At 37.0% G+C, this 20,567-nt stretch overlaps 2 protein-coding genes across 2 annotated transcripts in view; one reads left to right on the forward strand and one right to left on the reverse strand.

The window, feature by feature from the left end:
- The window catches only part of LOC134798842 (dystroglycan 1), a 116,347-nt gene extending 104,084 nt beyond the window's left edge, over positions 1-12,263 (forward strand). The window contains exons 2-6 of the mRNA XM_063771231.1: positions 6,928-7,038; positions 8,920-9,060; positions 10,285-10,447; positions 11,103-11,198; positions 11,602-12,263. Of these exons, the coding sequence (XP_063627301.1) occupies positions 6,928-7,038; positions 8,920-9,060; positions 10,285-10,447; positions 11,103-11,198; positions 11,602-11,846 (756 nt within the window). The 3' untranslated portion in view covers positions 11,847-12,263. The remainder of the gene's footprint in view (positions 1-6,927; positions 7,039-8,919; positions 9,061-10,284; positions 10,448-11,102; positions 11,199-11,601) is intronic.
- LOC134798836 (elongation factor-like GTPase 1) overlaps positions 1-20,361 on the reverse strand; it is a 239,909-nt gene extending 219,548 nt beyond the window's left edge. The window contains exons 1-9 of the mRNA XM_063771221.1: positions 19,857-20,361; positions 18,879-19,118; positions 17,995-18,175; positions 16,671-17,538; positions 16,043-16,116; positions 15,561-15,716; positions 15,115-15,232; positions 13,812-14,533; positions 13,219-13,332 (exon numbers count right to left, since the gene is read on the reverse strand). Coding sequence (XP_063627291.1) covers positions 13,219-13,332; positions 13,812-14,533; positions 15,115-15,232; positions 15,561-15,716; positions 16,043-16,116; positions 16,671-17,538; positions 17,995-18,175; positions 18,879-19,118; positions 19,857-20,204 — 2,821 coding nt within the window. The 5' untranslated portion in view covers positions 20,205-20,361. The remainder of the gene's footprint in view (positions 1-13,218; positions 13,333-13,811; positions 14,534-15,114; positions 15,233-15,560; positions 15,717-16,042; positions 16,117-16,670; positions 17,539-17,994; positions 18,176-18,878; positions 19,119-19,856) is intronic.
- Positions 20,362-20,567: the final 206 nt, after the last annotated feature.

Raw genomic sequence — 20,567 nt, forward strand, 5'->3', positions numbered from 1 at the left:
TTTTTAGTGTAATCGAACAAATTGATGATTCGCAGGGCGCCCGAGTGAAAGTTGGTGCGATGATGTATAAAAATAACAAAAAGTTGTGACCAGAGATTGGAGTGGCGACGTGAAGGTCGGAAGAGAGCAATGTTATTCAAAAAAACTTTACAAACTGACCGCCTTAACTGGACCTGTATAAATCCTATCATTCCCTTATTCATCCTTTCTTACAAATACATAAGTCAAAATGACAGATAAAGACAAACGATCAATTTTAAGTACGCAAACGGTCGCTCGTCTTTTATTCCGAAAATAACCGAATTAATCGTAACAATTGTCCGGTCCGGAAGTTTATAAATATGATATTTAGATATATAATGGCCATATCCAAAATTCCGCTCAATAGGCCCTTCACAATATTCCGCCTATCACAATATTTTTTAGACTGATATGAAAAGTGACATGAAAAAGTTTTGTTACATTTGTACAGCTTTTACTCAGGTATAATGTAAGAATCGCTGTGTTTTGGCAGCAAGAATCATTTTCAAGAATGCCGATCATAAGTCTCTATTTTAGTTTATTTATTTTCCACCAATATTTCTTCAATTATTATCCACAAAATGGCGTGTAAGTTTTTGTAATTACATAAGAAGAACGGCCGAAACTTGTTACAAATGAAAGGTCAGATTATATTTGGTACGATAGAAGACGACAGAAAAATTGTGAACAGTTCGAGATGTGCGTTAGCACGTGCCAGTACTCTTTTCAGTACCATCAGTCCATCATATTTTGTTGTAAAGAGAAAGCAAAAGTGTCAAAATAGCGATGAAGACGTTATTCCGTCTGTACAGATATTTTACTCATACCTACATGCTTAATCAGTTTTAACCGTACACAAGTTGGCTTAAAATTTTAAATGAAGTCATATACTGGGTGTGGCCTGTAATACGAGCAAAAAGTTTAACTGTAGGCTGTACTTCTCGTACTGACCAACATTTGTTCAGCAACTTTTAAAAATAACTTGTGGTTTGATTTTAAATACACTTTAAAGTTTATTCTAAGACGCAATGTATTGCGTTGCGAATTTTGTTATGTTTAAGGCATGACAAGCAACGTCAATCACAAATGATATGGCATGGCGATGGCGTCCATTGAAGATAATATTTATTTTGTATGAAAAATAGGAAGTCTAAATACTACATCATTTTTAAAAGTTGTTGAACAAAAGTGTCACCGTTTGAGGAGTACAATCTATGTTTTAATTATTTGCTCGTGTTACAGGCCACACCCCGTATAACTATGTAAACGGATTATATCGTGTATAATGAATTTAAAATATATCCCGATGTTTCTAAACCTTCACAGCGTTCTTAGTCAACGTGATACCACAGTTCCCTGTGACCGATTACAAAGATTTTTTTTCATGAGTAACTATCGAGGTAACCGGAGATAATATCAATTCAACCACCCAATTTACCAGATTTTACAGGGTGGATTTTTCCAATGGGCACTGAGGGCAGCTAACAGATCCCGAGCGGCTTTTCAGAAATCTCTAAGGAAACCCTAACTAATTAATTAACGATTATTGACATTCACAAATAAAAAAATATCGAATACAATTAATGAATCTCCGATTACAACTCAAATGACAAGAGCACAAAAGCCTCGTTGTCAGCTTACAGAATACAAGAGTAGATATAACCACCGACAAGATACTATCGAAATCAGATCTCGCAGCATGCTATGATTTTACCAACCCATGTATGTAACAGTGGCGGCGCGTCATACATATCCATAGGCAAGCCGGGGCTAATTTGGCTTACATATTTCCTTTACAACTCTGCTCAAACGTCCAAAAACAGGCAAGTCGGTGGGAATCGGCTTTTATGGACGCGCCGCCACTGGTATGTAATATAATTTAGAATAAGGTGTCCAATCGTTTCGTTTCTAAGTATATTCTGTGTGACTTAGTGCGTAAAAGAGAAGTCAGCTTACACCAGTTTTTATCTTTATCATAACTCAAACCCAAAATAAGTTTATACACCAAATAACAAGAGCACAAAGCGTCGCTGTGAGCTTATATGTCAATGCAGGTTACTAGAGTAGATAAAACCACCGACAAGATATTATCGAAATTAAATCTCACAGCAGGTGCACATTGTGCGACACTGGGGTTCCGGAGCGTAACGGTTGTTTGTTCACTTTACACGATCTTTTACACGTGTCAGAGACGAATAGGTGAAACAGACTGTCGCCCTTTAAAGTGAGAAATAATATAAACATTATTCGCCTTACTTAAAACCTCTGCCATACCTTTGTTAAATTTTGTTTCTTTCTAACAAACTGAAATGTCAAGATGACGGATTTCTTAGATTTGATAGACGTTTATTAATAACCCGAATGCGGACTTTTCATAGGTTAACGTTTATGGTAGTCCTATTAAGTTCAACTTGTCACCAAGTTCAAAATTCTTTGTAATCGTATTCATCAAAACGGGCTCTACAGTTTTAAGCTACGTCTAGCCTTCCTTTTGGTTTTATCGTAGTCGTAGTGAGTGAAAATAGTGCATCCAAATGTCACGCGGACCGCCTTCAACGGTCAAATAATATTTGCCGAGTTTAAGATTTCACTATTAGTTTCACTAATTCACTATTTTCCATGGTATCGCCAAGCCATTTCAACAGTTTTCTACAATCAGTCAATCATGAACAAATTCTAAGTTGCTCTGTTTAAGGGCTTCCCACGCTGTCTCTCGGTCGCTTCTAAGGAACCTTTCCACCCCACCGGCCATAATTTAACGATCGGTTGTCTTTATCGTCCACTCATCAATGTCGATCGAAGCTACATTTGAACATCAAGAGATAAATGAGCAATGTCGTATCTATTAAAGGGTGCCGGAATTATACTCGTGTAATAAGTGAGTTGTAAACTAAATAAGTTTATTAACCTGATCTGACGACGTGACAGCGCAATTGGCAGAAAATCGCGGCACCTGACCGTGAAGAATTGCCGATGTTGATGACAATCTGTATGTTGCAGTGTTCTGTGAAATACCTAAAACATTAACTCAAGAGCGGGAATTGGTGGCCATATTAGAACGGAGCGGCATTTTACAATGTGCCTTCCACTACGGGGTTTTAAATGCAGGGTTCGATTTTACTCGCTAAACTGATCTACTTTTACTATGGGACCAACCCCGGAATCGCGAAAAAAATATTGGCAGTTTCACATGAAAGAGCCCATTATTTTACGATTTCGGGATTGGTGCCATAATAAAAGTAGCTCAGCTTTTGCGAGTAGTTGCAGTTAAAGCCCCATAGGTATAGTGGACGGCATGCAATACACAAAGGATGCCAGTGCCACCTATTGAGGCTATTTCGAAAATGAAAACCATCAAGCATATACCTATTTAATTATTTACGATTTACTTATTCATGCATTTATTAGGTACATATTCTCAAATTGTAAAGAAATAATTTTATGAGACGAACAGCTCATAAATAAGTAAATTATAGACTGGGTAATACACAGACCAGGAAATGTTATTATCGACAAAAAATATAAAAGTGCCTAAAATAATAATATCCGTGCTCATCACAAAAATAATCTTACAATAGGATTTAATAATGTGTCTGAATATTACTTAAGAGCTCTTCCTACAGATCTTACATCTTAACAACTTAGATATATCACAACAAGACGTAATTTCAAACTTTGCCAGTAACACACATCAATCGGGCCGATTTTTTATCGGACGCGACTAAGTTGCACACTTGCCCGGCCACAATTTGTTCCCTTATACGTGTTATACATCCATGTTTTATCGTTTCTCAAGGGAACCCTACTGATTTATATCTTATTGCCAACTTTATCGCTATTGAGAATTGCTTCTGATTTTTTCCTGTACGTATTATTTGTAGCTAGCTTTTCCTTGCTGTTTTGCCTGTGTTCTATGTTCAATTAGGTGTCCCAGATAAAGTTAAAAATTAAATTACCAATAACAAATATAAAAATAACACAATGTATTATTGTTATAGAAATAAATGAAATGACCCATTTCCAAAGTTTAGCAAATTTCAGGGTCATTCGTGTTGCATTGAGCAACAATAAATTTGTTGGAACGACAATAGTGTTCGCACGGAGTACGGAGGCACCCAAGCCCAACGCTCCCATTCAATGCTTCTATGTCAATGATCTAGCCGTTGACGAGTTTAACTACAGTGTGTTTTATTTTCTTGCCTTTCAGTTGTTTAAGGCTGAGGGTATAAAAAGTTGGTAAGAACGAGTGAGTGAATGAGTGTAGGTACATTTGAAGTACATACTTGACTCAGGTTATGAGTCACCGCGCATAATGCTTTCTAGTCTTTTGATTCGTGAGCAAATGCCTTTTTGAAGCGTAACTGGACTGGAAGAGCACTCAATCCTACCTTATGATTTTATAGAGAGAGAAGAAGACCTCATCGCTTTCGATAACAGCGACCTTAAATAAGCCTTAATATGACTGGCTATGCCGAATTTGCCCCTAAATACTCTACTGTACGTGTGACAATAAAATTCTCCAACCGCGTTAGACGGTATATATGAAGGAGAGCTAAGGTCTCTCTTTTCATAACTGGCTTTTACGTCTAAGGTGTGACGCGGTTATCATCGAATGTTTTGACGCTGTTATTGATGGACTTATTAATCTTATTATAAAGAGTCCATAGAAGTACTTATAGAAGGTCTATCTACATATATCTAAACTAAATACACATCACACTGTATCAGTGAGCTTCGATCGAACTTCTAACAACAATTCCATTCGCACGCGAGAAGACAATGAGCATAGCAGAGCAGTTATGCCCTTCCTATCGCATACCGAACTAGAGCGAGTTGGGGGGGTTAACGCAAAGTCTTAGTTTAATACCGAATTTTTACACGTTTTGATAAAGGGAATGCCATGAGAAAATTCAGGAAAACTTTTAACCTTAAACTTAAAAATAATATGTTGACTCGATGGAAAAATCACGAATGCATGTCTATTTTTATGTATTTTCAGTTGTAGGTATATCAATCAATACCCTGCATAACATCCCAGTACAATTTTAGTGTAAAATATTAGTGGCCGAGAGATCTGACGAACAAAATTTAAAACAGAAGTATTATTTTCTGTGTATGTAGTTGAGATAAAACCCCGTGCGAGGGCCGTATCTTCCGTCGCAAGTTTCGTGCGGCGCTTCATATCGTTTGTTTCCTTCTAGTTTCCTGGCTTTACGCTCCTCTGAACAGTGAGTTCATGTTAGCCTGGTTCGGTTTTGAACTCGAATGATAGCACCGATGTAAATATAGTTACGGACAGACATTCTTCAATGGAAGTTATCGGTTGTATCTCAGTAATTCTAACTTTAACTATTCGTAGAGTGGAGTAAAAAGCATTGTTAATTCTACTTCCGTGATCGCTTTGTGATGGTTCGTTTGAACAAGTTTTGATAAGATAAATGTCTAGTTATCTTTTTACGTAATTAGGTATCTAAAGCTCAATTTGATAAACTGAAGGATTCATCACTGTAAAAGGTGTATTCGGGTAATGTTAACCGGACTAATCACATTAAGGCCTAGTTTACCCTCAGGGTTGAAAAAATATAACACAGTTACACATCGGTCGGCAATTTTTTTTGTAAAAAGAGAGAATTGGTAATTTTAAGAAACATAAAAAAAAATCTATTTAAAACTAAAAAAAACTACCAAACTAGTTCAGTACCTACTACACCTTATATCCATAAGTTCAATAAGTAATACTAATGTTCTTTTTAGTTTTGTCTTCCATGCATATTCCAGACAAATTTTGTCATAGAATTACAAAATTCCATCAATAACACCTGAACGAAGATATTACTCTTAATTTTGGACCATAGAAGCTTCTGGACTTTAGTTGGCTTTTACGACACTCAATTTGTTTCACGAACTATTGGCGATACGCCAAATAGCAACTAAATTGTGAAGCCAAACAGGAATTTAGTAACAGCTTAAGGCTATTGGCACGAACTGTTAATGTATCTGTTCTACATTTAGAAGAATTATGGGAATAGTATAGTGCATTTTTGGTTTAATAAAAAAAGGATGGGATTCTTAAAATTTGGAAGCTGCCCAGTTTATAAAAAGCTTTTATATATAGGTTCAACACGGGTAAGTGTAGCTACGGGATGGCCCTCACATTGGGGCCTGTTTACACACACAGTGTTTATTCCCAGTTCATAGATTTCCTATTTAATACTTTCGTATGGACGCAAATGTGTGAACTCTCTTTAAACAGTATCTTACTATGTGCGGGTCAAATATTTTAAGCTAAATTAGCTGTCGCTAAGCTGTCGTGCGATTGAGCTCCAATTTAGGTGTATTCCAATTTGTCCTCGGCGGGCACCGATGGGAATAGATACATTCAATATGAATCATTGACATCTGTCCCCGCCTCATGTATGACGCACCCTAATTTGGTATAATTCTAAATGACCAGTGACAACCTGACAACGCAATATTACGATGACTAACCTGATCTGATGATGGTTTTATTACAATACCCGTTTAGTCCCCGATAAGAACCTGTACTAAAATATTCATTAAAAACCGACCAAGTGCGAGTCGGACTCGCGCACGAAGGGTTCCGTATCATTACGCAAAAAAACGGCAAAAAAACACGTTTGTTGTATGGGAGCCCCACTTAAATATTTATTTTGTTTTGTTTTAGTATTTGTTGTTATAGCGGCAACAGAAATACATCATCTGTAAAAATTTCAACTGCCTAGCTATTATGGTTCATGAGATACAGCCTGGTGACAGAAAGACGGACGGACAGTGGAGTCTCAGTAATAGGGTCCCGTTTTTACCCTTTGGGTACAGAATCCTAGAAAGGAAAACTTACAGTTTTTTAAGCTTGAGTTTTTTGACCTTTACTTTTATTATTTTCAGACGGTGCCTCTACCGGCGGGCTCTACGAACGTGCTGGCTAAACCCACCAAGTACCACTACTATCCACACAACCAGCACATCTATCTGCTGCCAGAATGCGCCATACAACAGGTAACTAAACATTGGTAATGCTTATTACAATAATATTTCTCTTCCTCCCTAATGTATTATTTATTTTTTATCAAATACTTAAGTAACACAGCATTACAGTATAAAACCAAGGCACTGTGAAACTACAAAATAAAGAAAAACTATACACATAAAATGAAATTAACTAAACACGTATGTATATGTAACCGGAGGTCGCGGGTTCAAATCCTGGCTCGTACCAATGAGTTTTTCGGAACTAGCTTTTCGGTGAAGGAAAACATCGTGAGGAAATCTGCATACATCTGCGAAGAAATTCAAAGGTGTATGTGAAGTGCCCAATCCGCATTGGGCTAGCGTGGGCACTATAGCCCAAGCCCTCTCGCGCATGAGAGGAGGCCTGTGTCCAGCAGTGGGACGTATATAGGCTGAATTATTATTATAATATTATATGTAACTCGCAGTTCAGTTGTCCCGAATAAATATCTCGTGACTCCTTAACGCCCAGGCTGATCCTATTATCGTCTATCAAAAACGAAACATACAAACATGAAAAGTGCATCCTGTGATGTCACTTGGCTCGGTCGATAAGTAAAGTGACGAAATTAAAGTAGGCCGTTTTCATAAATGATTGAGTCCTAGACCATTAAATTGAAGGTAATAAAATTTCAAACCCTACAAAGTTTTATTCTTAGTTATGTATTTATGATAGGTATCGATTGTTTTCTTGGGTTTGGGCTTGTTCAGAAGTCAATCTTGTAATTGTGGGGTGTGTAATGCTTAATACATATAATTATAAAAAAAACTATCATACATTTGTTATAACGCCATTTGATATATTATTATATGTTATAATGTAATTTTTATTATACGTTTCCTTTATTATATTGCGATTTCATCTAAACTGTCATTAATATAATGCCTAATGTAATATAATTTTCAAATAGTATATAGACATGTTTTATAATAACATTTGTTATATTATATTTTTGTATAACGTAATACTTCATACAATTTTATCAAGTATAAATACATATATTGTATAACATTTTTTGACTTATTTCATTTACTGATAACGTAAAGTTTTACATGCTTATTATAACTAGTACGCAGGCCTACTGCTTTTGCTAGCTATTTTATTCTAGGGAAGTCGCAGTTCTAACCTAACCTAACCAATTTTTTCACGGTTTTCGTTCTGAGGGGGCCGCAGTTCAAACCTAACCTAAACCACTTTTTTGCTAGAGTATTTTATTCCACGGAGGGTCAAAGTTCTAACCTAACCCTCCTTTTGTTAGGTAGTTATTCGTTTGTGCGGAGTCGCAGTTCCAACCTAACCTAACCCATTTATGTCATGCAACTATTATGCCACACAAATAATTATGTGATGTCACTTGTTATAACAAATAATATGCTTTAGAGTATGTAATAATTATGACAATGTACATTAGACGAAGTATAAATATACCTTATGACCATTATACCAATAATAACATTATGTATACCGTTAATTAGGTATTACGGTAGTATGCCATTTATTACGTTATTAAAAATAACGATATATCAAACTATAGTATATGAAAAGTAATTATAACAAATGTAATGCACCCAAATGTATGTCGTAAATGATGCGATAAATTTTTATATTTTATAACAGCGATTACTTTCATCAAATAATGAAACCATCACATCATAAAATTTATAGACCTTACGTCAGGAGTGTCTATATGAAAAACTAAATTTCTTTTGGTTTCCTGCAGCCAGTTTGAAACGCATATTAGTTAGCTATAAATAAACTATTATACCGGCAAGTTATGTCCCTAATACTCGTACTCGTCATTGCTAACAGAATGCCCGGATATTTATTGAAGAATACTTTAAAATTGACTGATTTATTATGGCTTCCAGGTGTGCAATGCAGTGTACGTGCGACTGAACTACACCCAGCCTCTCTGCGCGTGTCCGGCTCGGTACCGGGACCCTTGCTCCGCGAGTCTCAACGCGGACGACCTGCACACCACCAGGCTTACTACAGATTCTAAGAAGAAAGTACGTACTGAACCACTCGTGTTTTTGTTTTACTAGCCTTGCACCAAGCTCGACGATGCCTGGTTTTCCACATTAAAAAAAAAAAACGCATGAAGCGCCACGAGCAGGCCTAAAACCCCTGCCCACCTGGGGGAGCATACACCTGCTGCATGTGTGGCCGAGGGATCTTCTCTCGTATAGGGCTTTATAGCCACGAACGCATGTGTCGTAACCGGGATGCTGCTTAAAACATCTGACACAGATGATAAAGGCCTATTACATAGCCTGGCACCAGCCTATCCTGCGAGTTGTAGCTTACAACAGCTAAGATGCTAAAACCTCCAAATAACATTTGCACACAAAAAATACAGAAGGTAATGGCAATAAAGTAGGCATTATCATTACGAATATTTTTAATTAACTCTCAATACTGTCAATGCTTTGCCAGTAGAATTAAGATTAGCTAAATCTCTCCCCATTTTCAAAAATCAGCTGAAAGTATACTTTTTATCTCTGCCTTAAGTTGCCATTTTATATATTGTATATATGTAAGTATAAATATGTATTATGTATATATATATATTGTATATTTATTTGTGTATTAGGTTTTGTTGTAATACTAATATAAGTAGTTTTGTAATATGTGTGTTTGTGTTTAATAGTCTCCATATTTTGCTCCGTGCACTACCTGTTGACTTTTGTTTGAGTTCTACATTTCCTGCTACCCAAAGGTTGTCTGGAAGAGATCGCTCTTTAGCGATAAGACCGCCTGTTGTTACCTGGTTCTATTTTTCCGTTAAAATTTCTTTGTAGTTTTACATGTATGTAAAATGTATAATTATTGGTGCAATAAAGAATATTTACTTACTTACTTACTGTCTGTTCTGAATAATTTTGATGAAGTAGAACACTTCTGGCACCCCTGGACTCATTAGGGCCACCCCGACCGTCGGTCGGCGTTTAGTCAACTCTGTGGCTGTTGCTCGACGCAACATTGGTGGAACTGCGTAGCGACGCCATTTTCCATAGCGCTGACTAGACGCCGATGCTCAAATGACACTAGTGTGGGATAGCCCTTAAACTCATGTCAATGTACGTCATTGATTCAGGTATCGCGCCACTTGCTGTTAAACTGTATTTCAAAAATACTTAGAGCCGTTTTTCGGTAGCTCACCTTTTTTCCCATGTGTTTAATTACGTTGTCAAGTTTTTCTTAATTTCTAACTTCATTCCTTATCATTCCAGTACGCAAACAAAGCGGTGACCTTAGTGAAGACGTGCGAGGCTGTCTCCGAGATGCGAGAATGCCGCGCTCCTCGGGATTGGTCGCTACTGGCCCTGCAGAACATTAGGACCGGCAAGTCGCATTATCTGGTCATCTGCCGGTGTCCAGAGAACCATATACTGGGTAAGTTTACTTGACGAGAATTGGAATCATGTTCTCATTCACTCCGATATACGGAGAGTCCATCTCTCTGGACTCAACACACATAACTACTAAGGAGTATGCACTTTTGTCTCAGGCGATGCCGCTTGACACGATTGTTTCTTGGTGACCCAAACTAAGCTGATCTCTAAACTCTTGGCTGTCCCCAAAAGATCCGATTTAGCCCATTTATTCAATATTCTAAAAATAAATTGTACTATAAATATGCCACATGCCATTGGCTGCAAGCGCAGAATTTAATTCAAATTTAGTAAGTCATATGTAAGCCCACGCCCGAAAGCAACTGCACAGAAAATGCTTTAGACCGCACATAACGACAAACATACATTATCTTAAGATTCTGAAGGTAGGGTTTAACGGGTTTAACCCCATTATTCATAAAACTTTACGGGCCTGATTTAGTTAAATTACGTTTTATCCCTTTCTTACAAATACATAAGTCTAAATGATAGATTGACAAACGATTCATAGCTAATTGAGGCCAGTAACGCGTTTATTATGAATAAGTCCATAACTATAACACTCGGATTTCCAACAACACATCTTGACGTCTTTGGCGCTTACAGAAATTAGCGCCGCAAAATGTAATGACAATTTTTTATGTTTTTAATTGCAGAAGGACCGATGTCCCACGATCAGCCCACCTACGCATCAGTACCCGGTATCAGGGTGTATGGAATGATGTGCGTGCGACACAATCCTGTTTACCAAGGTAATTTACCATATTAATAAGCTTAAGTGGGACTGGGCTGGACATGTCTGCCGCATGCACCCGGAAAGGTGGGCCAAAATGGTTACTGAGTGGGACTCACGGAACACCATAGACGGTGCAGACCGAGGTTCAGGCAGACTGAAAAGGAGATGGCGGGACGACTTGGACGCAGTTTACCCCAAATGGTGGGAAAATGCCTATGACAGGGTCGAGTGGAAAAACGAGGGGAGGCCTTTGCCCATCACAATTTATAACGTTACTTGTCCAAAAAACATGCGTTATAGTTTATAGGTTTATAGGCATAATAACAGTATGATAACTGATTAAACAAGCTTATTTTGCCTTTCCTTATATTATGCTGTCACCGTTTCAAAATACTCAAATTCGTTTTCATTACTTCCAGGGTTCACCGCAAACCGTTTCGCCGCAGTACAGAGCACCACCAGCGCGTACAAAGTGGACTACTCCCAGCCACACGCGTACCCCGACAAGCCAGTCTACAACCGCTACCAGTCACCCAGCTACCTGACTCCAAACTACTACAACCGGAGGTCCAGACTCTCAAGAGTCAGAAGAAGCGCTGACTACCCCCCCTTCCCATGGTACAAAGTCAGAGAAATGGCGCGATCGTTACACTGGATCGATTAGGATAATTTTATGTTTAAGAAAGTATGTTGGGTTCATTTAGGCCCTTGTAATCGTTGCCTCCTTGAATTCAACGAAAACTTTAAAAAAACGCTTCCCCGTTATGTAGTCACAGAAAACTTTCCCAGTCTAAACTCTCGTTTAGTCTGATGAAAATACTGCCTACTAAATACTCAACTGAATTTATTAGTTTTAAAACTGAGACTCTGTAACCAGTACGCCTAACTTATTTATTTCAGTAATTATATTGTAGCAGTACCTACGTAACTTATTTATGGCATGATATAGAATGGTTGTTTGCCAGAAACATAGAGATAACCAGGACTATAATAAGATTAGTATATATGGTAAAACAGGAGATAATTGCCCCACCATCGGACTAATACAAGGCGTACTATATAATAAAATGTTATGTGGAAATCTGAATTTAAAACCTTTGCAAAAAAAATGGAAAGGTAGATCGAACGTAACTAAAGTTAGACCAAGCTAAGCTACAGCCATTTTGATAGCCCAGTGCAAGTGTTATTTTAAACTTCAAACTTCTATAAAATTATGACGTTATTTAAACACGTGAACAGTCTAGGATATCAATATCGCTGCTAACTTAGCTTGGTCTAACTCTAGTGGTATTTAAAAATTAATAAATAAATTTCGGTGAAAAAAGGCAAAATATTTTATGTTTTAGTCGTTGTTCTTTGGAGTTTTCATGGGTCCGATAGATTTAGATTTTCACGTAATTATTTAAAAAAATGCCTGTAATTAGAATGTTCTTACACAAAATGATGTGATAATCAATTTCAGATATTTTTTGTGTAACGTCAATGCATTTATAGTTATTTAAGATTTTAGTTTTATTATTTACATTATTTATTTAAGAAAACCATACTTAGAAAGTTCAGGTGTAAATAGTAGTTTTAATGAAATAATTGTAATTACGAAGATTAAATTTAAACTGAAAGTATTTTACTTTTTGGTAATTTTCTTTTTATCATCCCTAAAAATCAATTTCCTGATTACTTTAAGATTTAAGAGATGAGCTCGTCCACCATACTCAGTTTAAGCCATTGAAATTTAAACCAAATTATTTGGAAAATAGAGTTCATTTTCCTTTCACGTTTTAAGTAAAAACCAAGAAGTTTCAGTGTAAACTCATCCAGGCTTTTTAAACTTGCTAAAATTTGCAATTAGAATATGTCATTTTTAAATCACATTGGACACGACGAGGCTACATCACAATTATTTATGCTATTTGCCATTCAAAGACATGAAATATGAGGACGCGTTTTTCTTCGGTACCTCAACCATGGGGCTTATAACATGTGTAGAAAAAACTGTATCTAGTTTGGTTCACCATTTCTGCATCTGAAAAACTTACCTAATACTTTCTGGTCGACGACAATATCACAGGAGTACATGGCAGCCATCAATCGTTGTGGTTGCACTTGGAACGCCTTTCTGCATCCATCTTTCACCGCTGACATGATTTGACCTGACAAAGTGAAATAAATTTTTGAGGTTTGGTGCATTATTGCCTACCATGTCAGCTGGAAAATCATGTTAATTGCTGACGATGAAGCGGGATTTATATTACGAAATTAGTGGCATGCATGTTGGAATCAGTTTCACAAAAGTAGTTTCGATATATGCGAAAGCAATTTCGTGAAATAATTAGTGTCGTGAAATTCACAGTATCGCAGTGACCATGGCCCCATCAGCATCGAAGCTGCACGTCCGCACAGACACTAGTTTTCACGTCACATTTACACTATGAAATTAGTTGCATGACACTAATTTTACCAAAAAATCGCGCAGGGCACGAAATTGATTTGCTTGCATGAAATTAATGCATGCATTACGAAATTATTAAATTACACGTGAAACTGTTGGTAAAATTAATGTCACGAAATCAATTTCACGCCACCAATTTCGTAATGTAAATCCGGCTCGTAAACAATATAAAAGTGTTACCTGAAAGTGGTCCAAAAGTATGTCCAACATCATCCCCCTCACTTTTATCCAGGCTCCATTCTTCAACACAGAACGCAACACCCATCATAGGCTCCTCACACAATGGACCAGCCAAACTCGCCAGTTGGAACCCATTCACAAAACTGCTCTCATACTCGAATCTAGGATCTTCTTTCAACTCGTTCTTATGATACAAGAACTTTGTATCGTAATCCGGTGTTTGATTGAGCAGCAGATTTGGACCGCAATTCCTGGGACCTACAGACCAAATTTGCTCAGCCACATTGCTCCATTCTGGTCCCAATTTTGAGCTAATATTTTTCAGTTCTTCTATAAATATTTCTATTAGTTTTAACATACGATCTGAGAGCTCATGGGTGCCATTTATATTTAAGTCATCTAGTTTATTTTCGATGTTTTCGTTCTTTGATGAACCGTGCAACGATTTGATATGCTGTGATACGGCTTTCAGTAAATCTGTGGATTTGTCTAGAAGGGCTGTTATTTCATTAGGTAGTGATCTGGCCCTTATTTTTATCCTACTTTGTTTGTTATTGGTCAGGACAGTAATAACCGGGTCTACTTCAGTATCATGTCCCTTGTCTATGTTTTGGGAGTCTATTTCTTCATTGGCCATATCTATTTTGGGTGGCTCGATAATAGTTTCTCTGAACGGCACGATGGGTTCTGATACTGAAATTGGTATTTTCGCATAGTTATTTCTGAAAAAAAAAAGACGTTTTTAGCGAGTTTTTGCAAAATGGCCGCTAAGTAATTATAGAGATCTAAAATGACGTTTAAGATACCTAATTGAAGTATGCAAAAGGGAAGCCGTCACATCTCTATATGAACATTTCATAAGTGCAAAAGAAGCAGATTACAAGTGAAAAAAACGTGACCAATTTTTAGCTTCAAAGCGGCCGCTAGCGGACGGCATGAATGTACGTTTTGTACAAAACGTAATAAAGTTAGCGGACTGGAAAATGAAAAGCTGCATTTAGTTTAGGAGATACGGTGGGTGATTATATTATTCTCTAGCGGCCCGGACGTCAAAACTTGCCAAGAAAAATGCAATTTTGATTTGTCGAAACAAAGATTCAAACATATTATGTCTGAAATTCAATGACACTTTAACATCATTCCGATTTTCGTCGCGCTTCTGATTTTTGACACGAAATTTTGTACATTCTAGACCTGTGGGTATTTTTTACTGTACGAGGGTGAACGAGTAAGTGGAGTAAGTAAGTAAGTACTCCGATAGGAAGACAAAGGAAAGTTGTGTTTAAACAACTAAGCTACTTACTTCAAATCTTCCAAACACCTCTCCAGATGCACTTCTCCAGCCGTCACTATTACGTGTTCTCCAGACTCCTGCAGTAGAACTTGGACGCACGAGTCTGACTGGTTCAACAGTTTCAACCCTGAAATAAAGGTAAGGTCAATACGGGTACGTGTGGCTGCGGGTTGAGTGTTTTGATTGGGCGTGAATTGACTAGTGTTTAGTGCGAGTTCATACATTTGCCACTAAAGCAAAATGTTTGAACTGGCAATAAACACTAATCAACGTGTAAACAGGCCCGAATGTGAAGGACAGCCACACTTATCCCGCAGCGACACTGTCTTGAACTTATGTTAAAATGATTTGATCCAGACTGACGCGCGCGGCTACATCCCAATATCAACCTTGGTGCATTCCAATAAGGTTCACGATAAAGCGCCGTGCAGGATAGGCGTGACGTCACAACTTACCTTTAACCAACTGCGGCAACTGCGAAGGGTTCGCCGGTTCCAAGGCCACCCTCAGTATGGGAACAGCAGCGGATTGCAGCTCGCTGAACGCCGGACAAGCGATTGTGGTGCTTAGCGTGGCGGTTTTAAGGACGTGTTCTTCTAAACCACCGATTCCTAGAAAAAACTAAGTGTAAGAAAGAGTAAACTAGGGAAAGTACTTAAATCATGGTTATCCTCTAATAGCCGTATACGTCAACACTTGCCAAGACAAATGGAATTTTGATTTGTCTAAATAAATATTAAAAATGGAATGGAACAGAAGACCTTTTTATAGGCCTCTGGGCGGCTAGAATAATAACCTATAGTATTACTTTAGTTTTGGGTGTCTAATATTTCTTAAGAGTTGTTCACAACATTCGAACACCTCAAAAACTCTATACATAAATACTGAAAAATATAATTCTGCTTGTAATTTTGCCATTAGGTATACAAAATCTTACCTACAATGTTGCCAGCAACTGCCTCATCAATTTCTTCTAATTCTCTTCCCATCAAAATGTATAAGGATTTAATTCTGAAAAATAAATATGGTAAAAAAACCTATAAGTGAGAAACATGTCGATTTTATTCAGCGTTTGTCTACATTTTTTTTACCATGCCTATCATAAGCCCTATGATGCAGTGGGTTCAACCAGCTGGATTTTAGAAAAATCGTAGCGCTTTTTAGATCATAATACGGTTGCGAAAATGTATGAATAGCGATCTTGACTTGAGGCTTTTTTCTAGTAACTTCATAGATTCGAAACCAGATGTTGAACAACTTTCGCTCAATAGAAAAAAAAATGTCATACACGCACCGTTAAAAAATTACCTACAACTATGTTTACACAAAAGCTTCAACTTGAAAATTGCTTCTAAAAATGCATGATGTTATTTTTTATAGAACTCATATGTTACTTTTGTTGTTAAAAATAACAATTCAATAACAATGATATCCGCGATCCCGGGCACGCACCGCCGTCCGCTCAGTGCTCAGCAAGCTACGTTTGGAGAAGGACCTGAACCACCTTTATGCAGAGACATTAAGGTGTACAATTGGTCAATAGAAGTTTTGCTGTTAGTACTTACTCTGCGCATGTGATATGTTCATCACTCTTCAAGTCTTTTAACTTCTTATTAGGATCTACTTCAAAATCTTTTATATTAAGTATTCTGGACGGGTCATGTTTTGGTCCTAAAACATACACTTTATCTCCTTTTCTTAATCTACCGCTAAATACTCTAGCGAACGCAATAAATGCCGGTTGATTTTCTTCTTTTTCATTTTCATTGCTGTCTTCCTGAGCATTATCATCTTTCTTTTCTTCTGTCATAGGTATAGCTTGTAAGTTAACCTCATTCAATTTCATCTGCTCTCTCATCTGTCTGGCTCTTTCTCTCCTCAAAGTCATTTCTTCAGCAGTCAAAGCCTTTGGCTTATTCTCTGGAAGCATACTTTTGTCTACGCTAAACATTTTTGAAATGTACACTATAACAGGCCTTTCTGAGCTACTATCACATGCTAAGAAATCGTTTCTTAGCTCTTGCGTTTGTGGATGCAAAGACTCGAAGTCACAGATTTTTGTGCACATAAGTTTCTCAACTTTCTCTGGACCGATTTCTTTAGGTGATGGTAGTTTTATACAAACCATATTTAATACAGTTTGCGATAAAGGCAGCCACTGCATCATTAGTGACTGTAATTGAATTCTACTGTCTGTATGTCTAAGGTCTCTTGTAGTAAGTTTGATACCAAGTTTCTCACAGATGATTGGCACTTTTTCTTTTTCGTTTCTCATGGCAATGGTTTCATAAACGTTCCATAAGTTATCTAGCACCAGTTGGACAAAAAGCGGTTTCTTCGCCTTTTCTTGAGCTCCTTTCATAAAGCGTTTCGTTTTGGAATTCAAGTAGAAATCTCCCCACAAAACTTTTCTGAGTATTTCTTCTTTCACACCTAAATAAAATTTGACATTAGAAAAACGAGTTTTTGGCAAAAATTATATTTTTGGTAAGTACAAGCTTTTATCGCTGACTGTACTTTTCTTTCCACAGGCAACTCACTGAGACAATACTAACGACCCAAACACAATTACTTTGCGTCGTTTTATAACAGAGTTCCTATGGCCACCTGTCTCCATCATCAGATCAGCTCCATGTCATCAAAATATTGCATTGTCATCCGACTTACATATGTATGCAAAATTGTAGCTCAATCGGAAAGTGGATCAAATTTAGCTTTCAAAATGTGACCCACAATAACATACTAACAGGACAAATTAAATAGAAGCTTGTAATAATAATAGTAATATTGGTAGCAAATATTTTATAAGGTGGCTGACTGATTAACCGATTTAACTTATTTCAAAAAAAATTTGTTTTTATGGCAATCCTTGAAATGCAAAGCACTTACCAAGTTTTTCAGAGAAAAGCCGAGCAAATGTATGGACTGTGAAGCCCCAACCATCTATAGCACTTGCAAACACAACATTCCCTTGTTCCGGAGAGAAATACAGATTAGAATCATCGGCATCCTCTAATGCGGAGGTCCAATCGTAAAAATTATTGTCTTCCTTAGGTTTTTCTTTCATTTCCTGAAATCAAATTTAGCATATTACAACTTCAAGAAATTATCACACACACTAATGGTACCAAATTATGAAATTACACAACACAATTAATAGATTGAGTTTTATTTCATAATAGTATGTAATTTACTACTTACATAAATTATTTTAAGCTAATCTATACGAACTTCAATACAATAAATCAATATAGTTGACTAACCTCACTATGCCATTGGAAATTAATGGTGATACAGCTTTATGTGATCAGGCAAACATTTCACAACAATATGTTAGACAACTAGACTACCTCATGAATTCTAATGATTGCCTCTTTAAAGTACAATTGGCACCTATTTATGTAGGAAATTTGACACTGCTGCATTAAAATAAGGTGGACCCGTTCCACCACACACATTTCACAAAAAAATCTATTTTATTGGAGATGTAATGGTTATGGCAGTTACCTTAATAACCTGTGGAAATCTATTTTTACTGTTGGATTTACAGCTAAGTAATTAAAAGTTCCCAACACTTTTTGGAACACCCCCTTTGGATTGATTACCGTATTTATTTGATAATTTGGAATTTCCATAAGAAAATACTTGATAATTTAACTGTCTAAACTTTTCATTTGTTACCGATACAAGAATTAAATGTGAATATTCTCAAATAAGAAACTAATTAGACACCAAATGTCTATAAGTAATTTTCAAGCTAAATACTAAATTACCTGCTTATCAATCTTAGTTTCTTCATTACCCAACACTTCACTAGCAAACAATTCTCCCATAACCGCATTAACTTGTTCCATAACCTGCGTGAGATGCACATATGCATCCAGCGGAGTCATCTGCATTTCTAATATGAGACGGTCAATTTTGTTGAGCACTAGCACAGCTTGGATGTTTTCTGAGTATGCTTGCTTTAGCGCTAGCCTTGTTTGTGGGCATACACCTTCTACTACATCCACCTGGAAATGAAAATTAAGTTAATAATTAAATGGATGATGATGATGATGACCTTCCACACCCATCACTTCCATGATGATGGCGAAATCGTGGCAAGCTTCACTTAGGTAATAAATACATTATTTAATATATTTTGGAAATTGTGTAAGTATATCCATGGGAATATGATTACTGTGTACAAACAGCTATACTACTAACTGTACACCGGTGGACCTTATTACAAAAGGCATAAGGTCCACCGATGTACAGTTAACAGTGTGGGCGATGGTACAAACATGAACCTTATTAGTTCTAATATGATTTTACCCCCTTATTCATAAACGTTTACTAAAGTTGACAAGCCTATAATAATCGTTTGTCCCTTTCTATCATATAAATACGTCGGAAAGGGACAAACAATTATTATTGTCATCATCATCAATAATGTCCCTAATGTGTCATTGACATATCAGGATAAACCATATCTGTAAAATTGGGAATAATGAGTTAACATTTATTCTGTTCTGTCTTAAATTCTCTTATTATATACATAGACTTGACAAGTTCGCTGACAGTATGTTAACAGGTGGGGTAATTGTTTGCTCAACAACGCTTAACTGCATTACTGTCAGCAAAAGTGTTAAGCAATATTGATATGCAAGATCAGAAAGTATTTCAAATGTATTTAAAAATAAGTCATATGTGGATACTACAGGTAACAATCAGTTTGTAATGTTTTGTTTTTATAATAATTTACTTACAACAACAATAGCTCCATCGCAAAGTCTCACAGCTGTAGACACTTCACTAGAGAAATCGACGTGTCCAGGTGAATCTATGAGGTTCACAAGGTATTCTTGCTTCTCCACAGCGTGATACAAAGATATACTGCTGCTTTTCATGGTTATACCACGTTCCTGCTCATCAGGCCGGCTGTCCATGTAGCGTAGCTTCCCCGACATTCTTTGCGATATGATACCATTGCTGGATATCAAGGAGTCCGCCAAAGTCGTTTTCCCGTGATCCACGTGCGCCACGATGCAAATATTTCGAATATTTACAGGTGTGTTTTGAAGTTCTAAAAGTTTTGATCCGTCTACCAACCGCATTTTGAAGATATTGATCGAGACTGCTCACAGTATTGTTCAAATTGTTGTGACACACTTACGCTTTTGTTTTTAAGTGAAAATTGTATCGATAACGTGTTAAAATGTAAGATAAATTGCACAATGTTGACCAAGGACTGAAACATTCACGCGCATTTGACTTGCCAAATCTGACATTGACAATGACAGTAACGTTTCCGTTCAGAAACGCTCCATGGAAAGGGTCCCCTTTCATATTCGCTTTACCGCAAACACGACAGATATGTTTTGCCTATTTGTCTCTCTGTCACTTTTGCATATTCGAGCGATAGAGAAAGAGATAAATTAAAATCGATATGAGTTGCGAATTACCTACCTATTCGCACA

Source organism: Cydia splendana, chromosome 17 (assembly GCF_910591565.1).
Source record: "Cydia splendana chromosome 17, ilCydSple1.2, whole genome shotgun sequence".
In the NCBI taxonomy this organism is placed as follows: Eukaryota; Metazoa; Arthropoda; class Insecta; order Lepidoptera; family Tortricidae; genus Cydia; species Cydia splendana.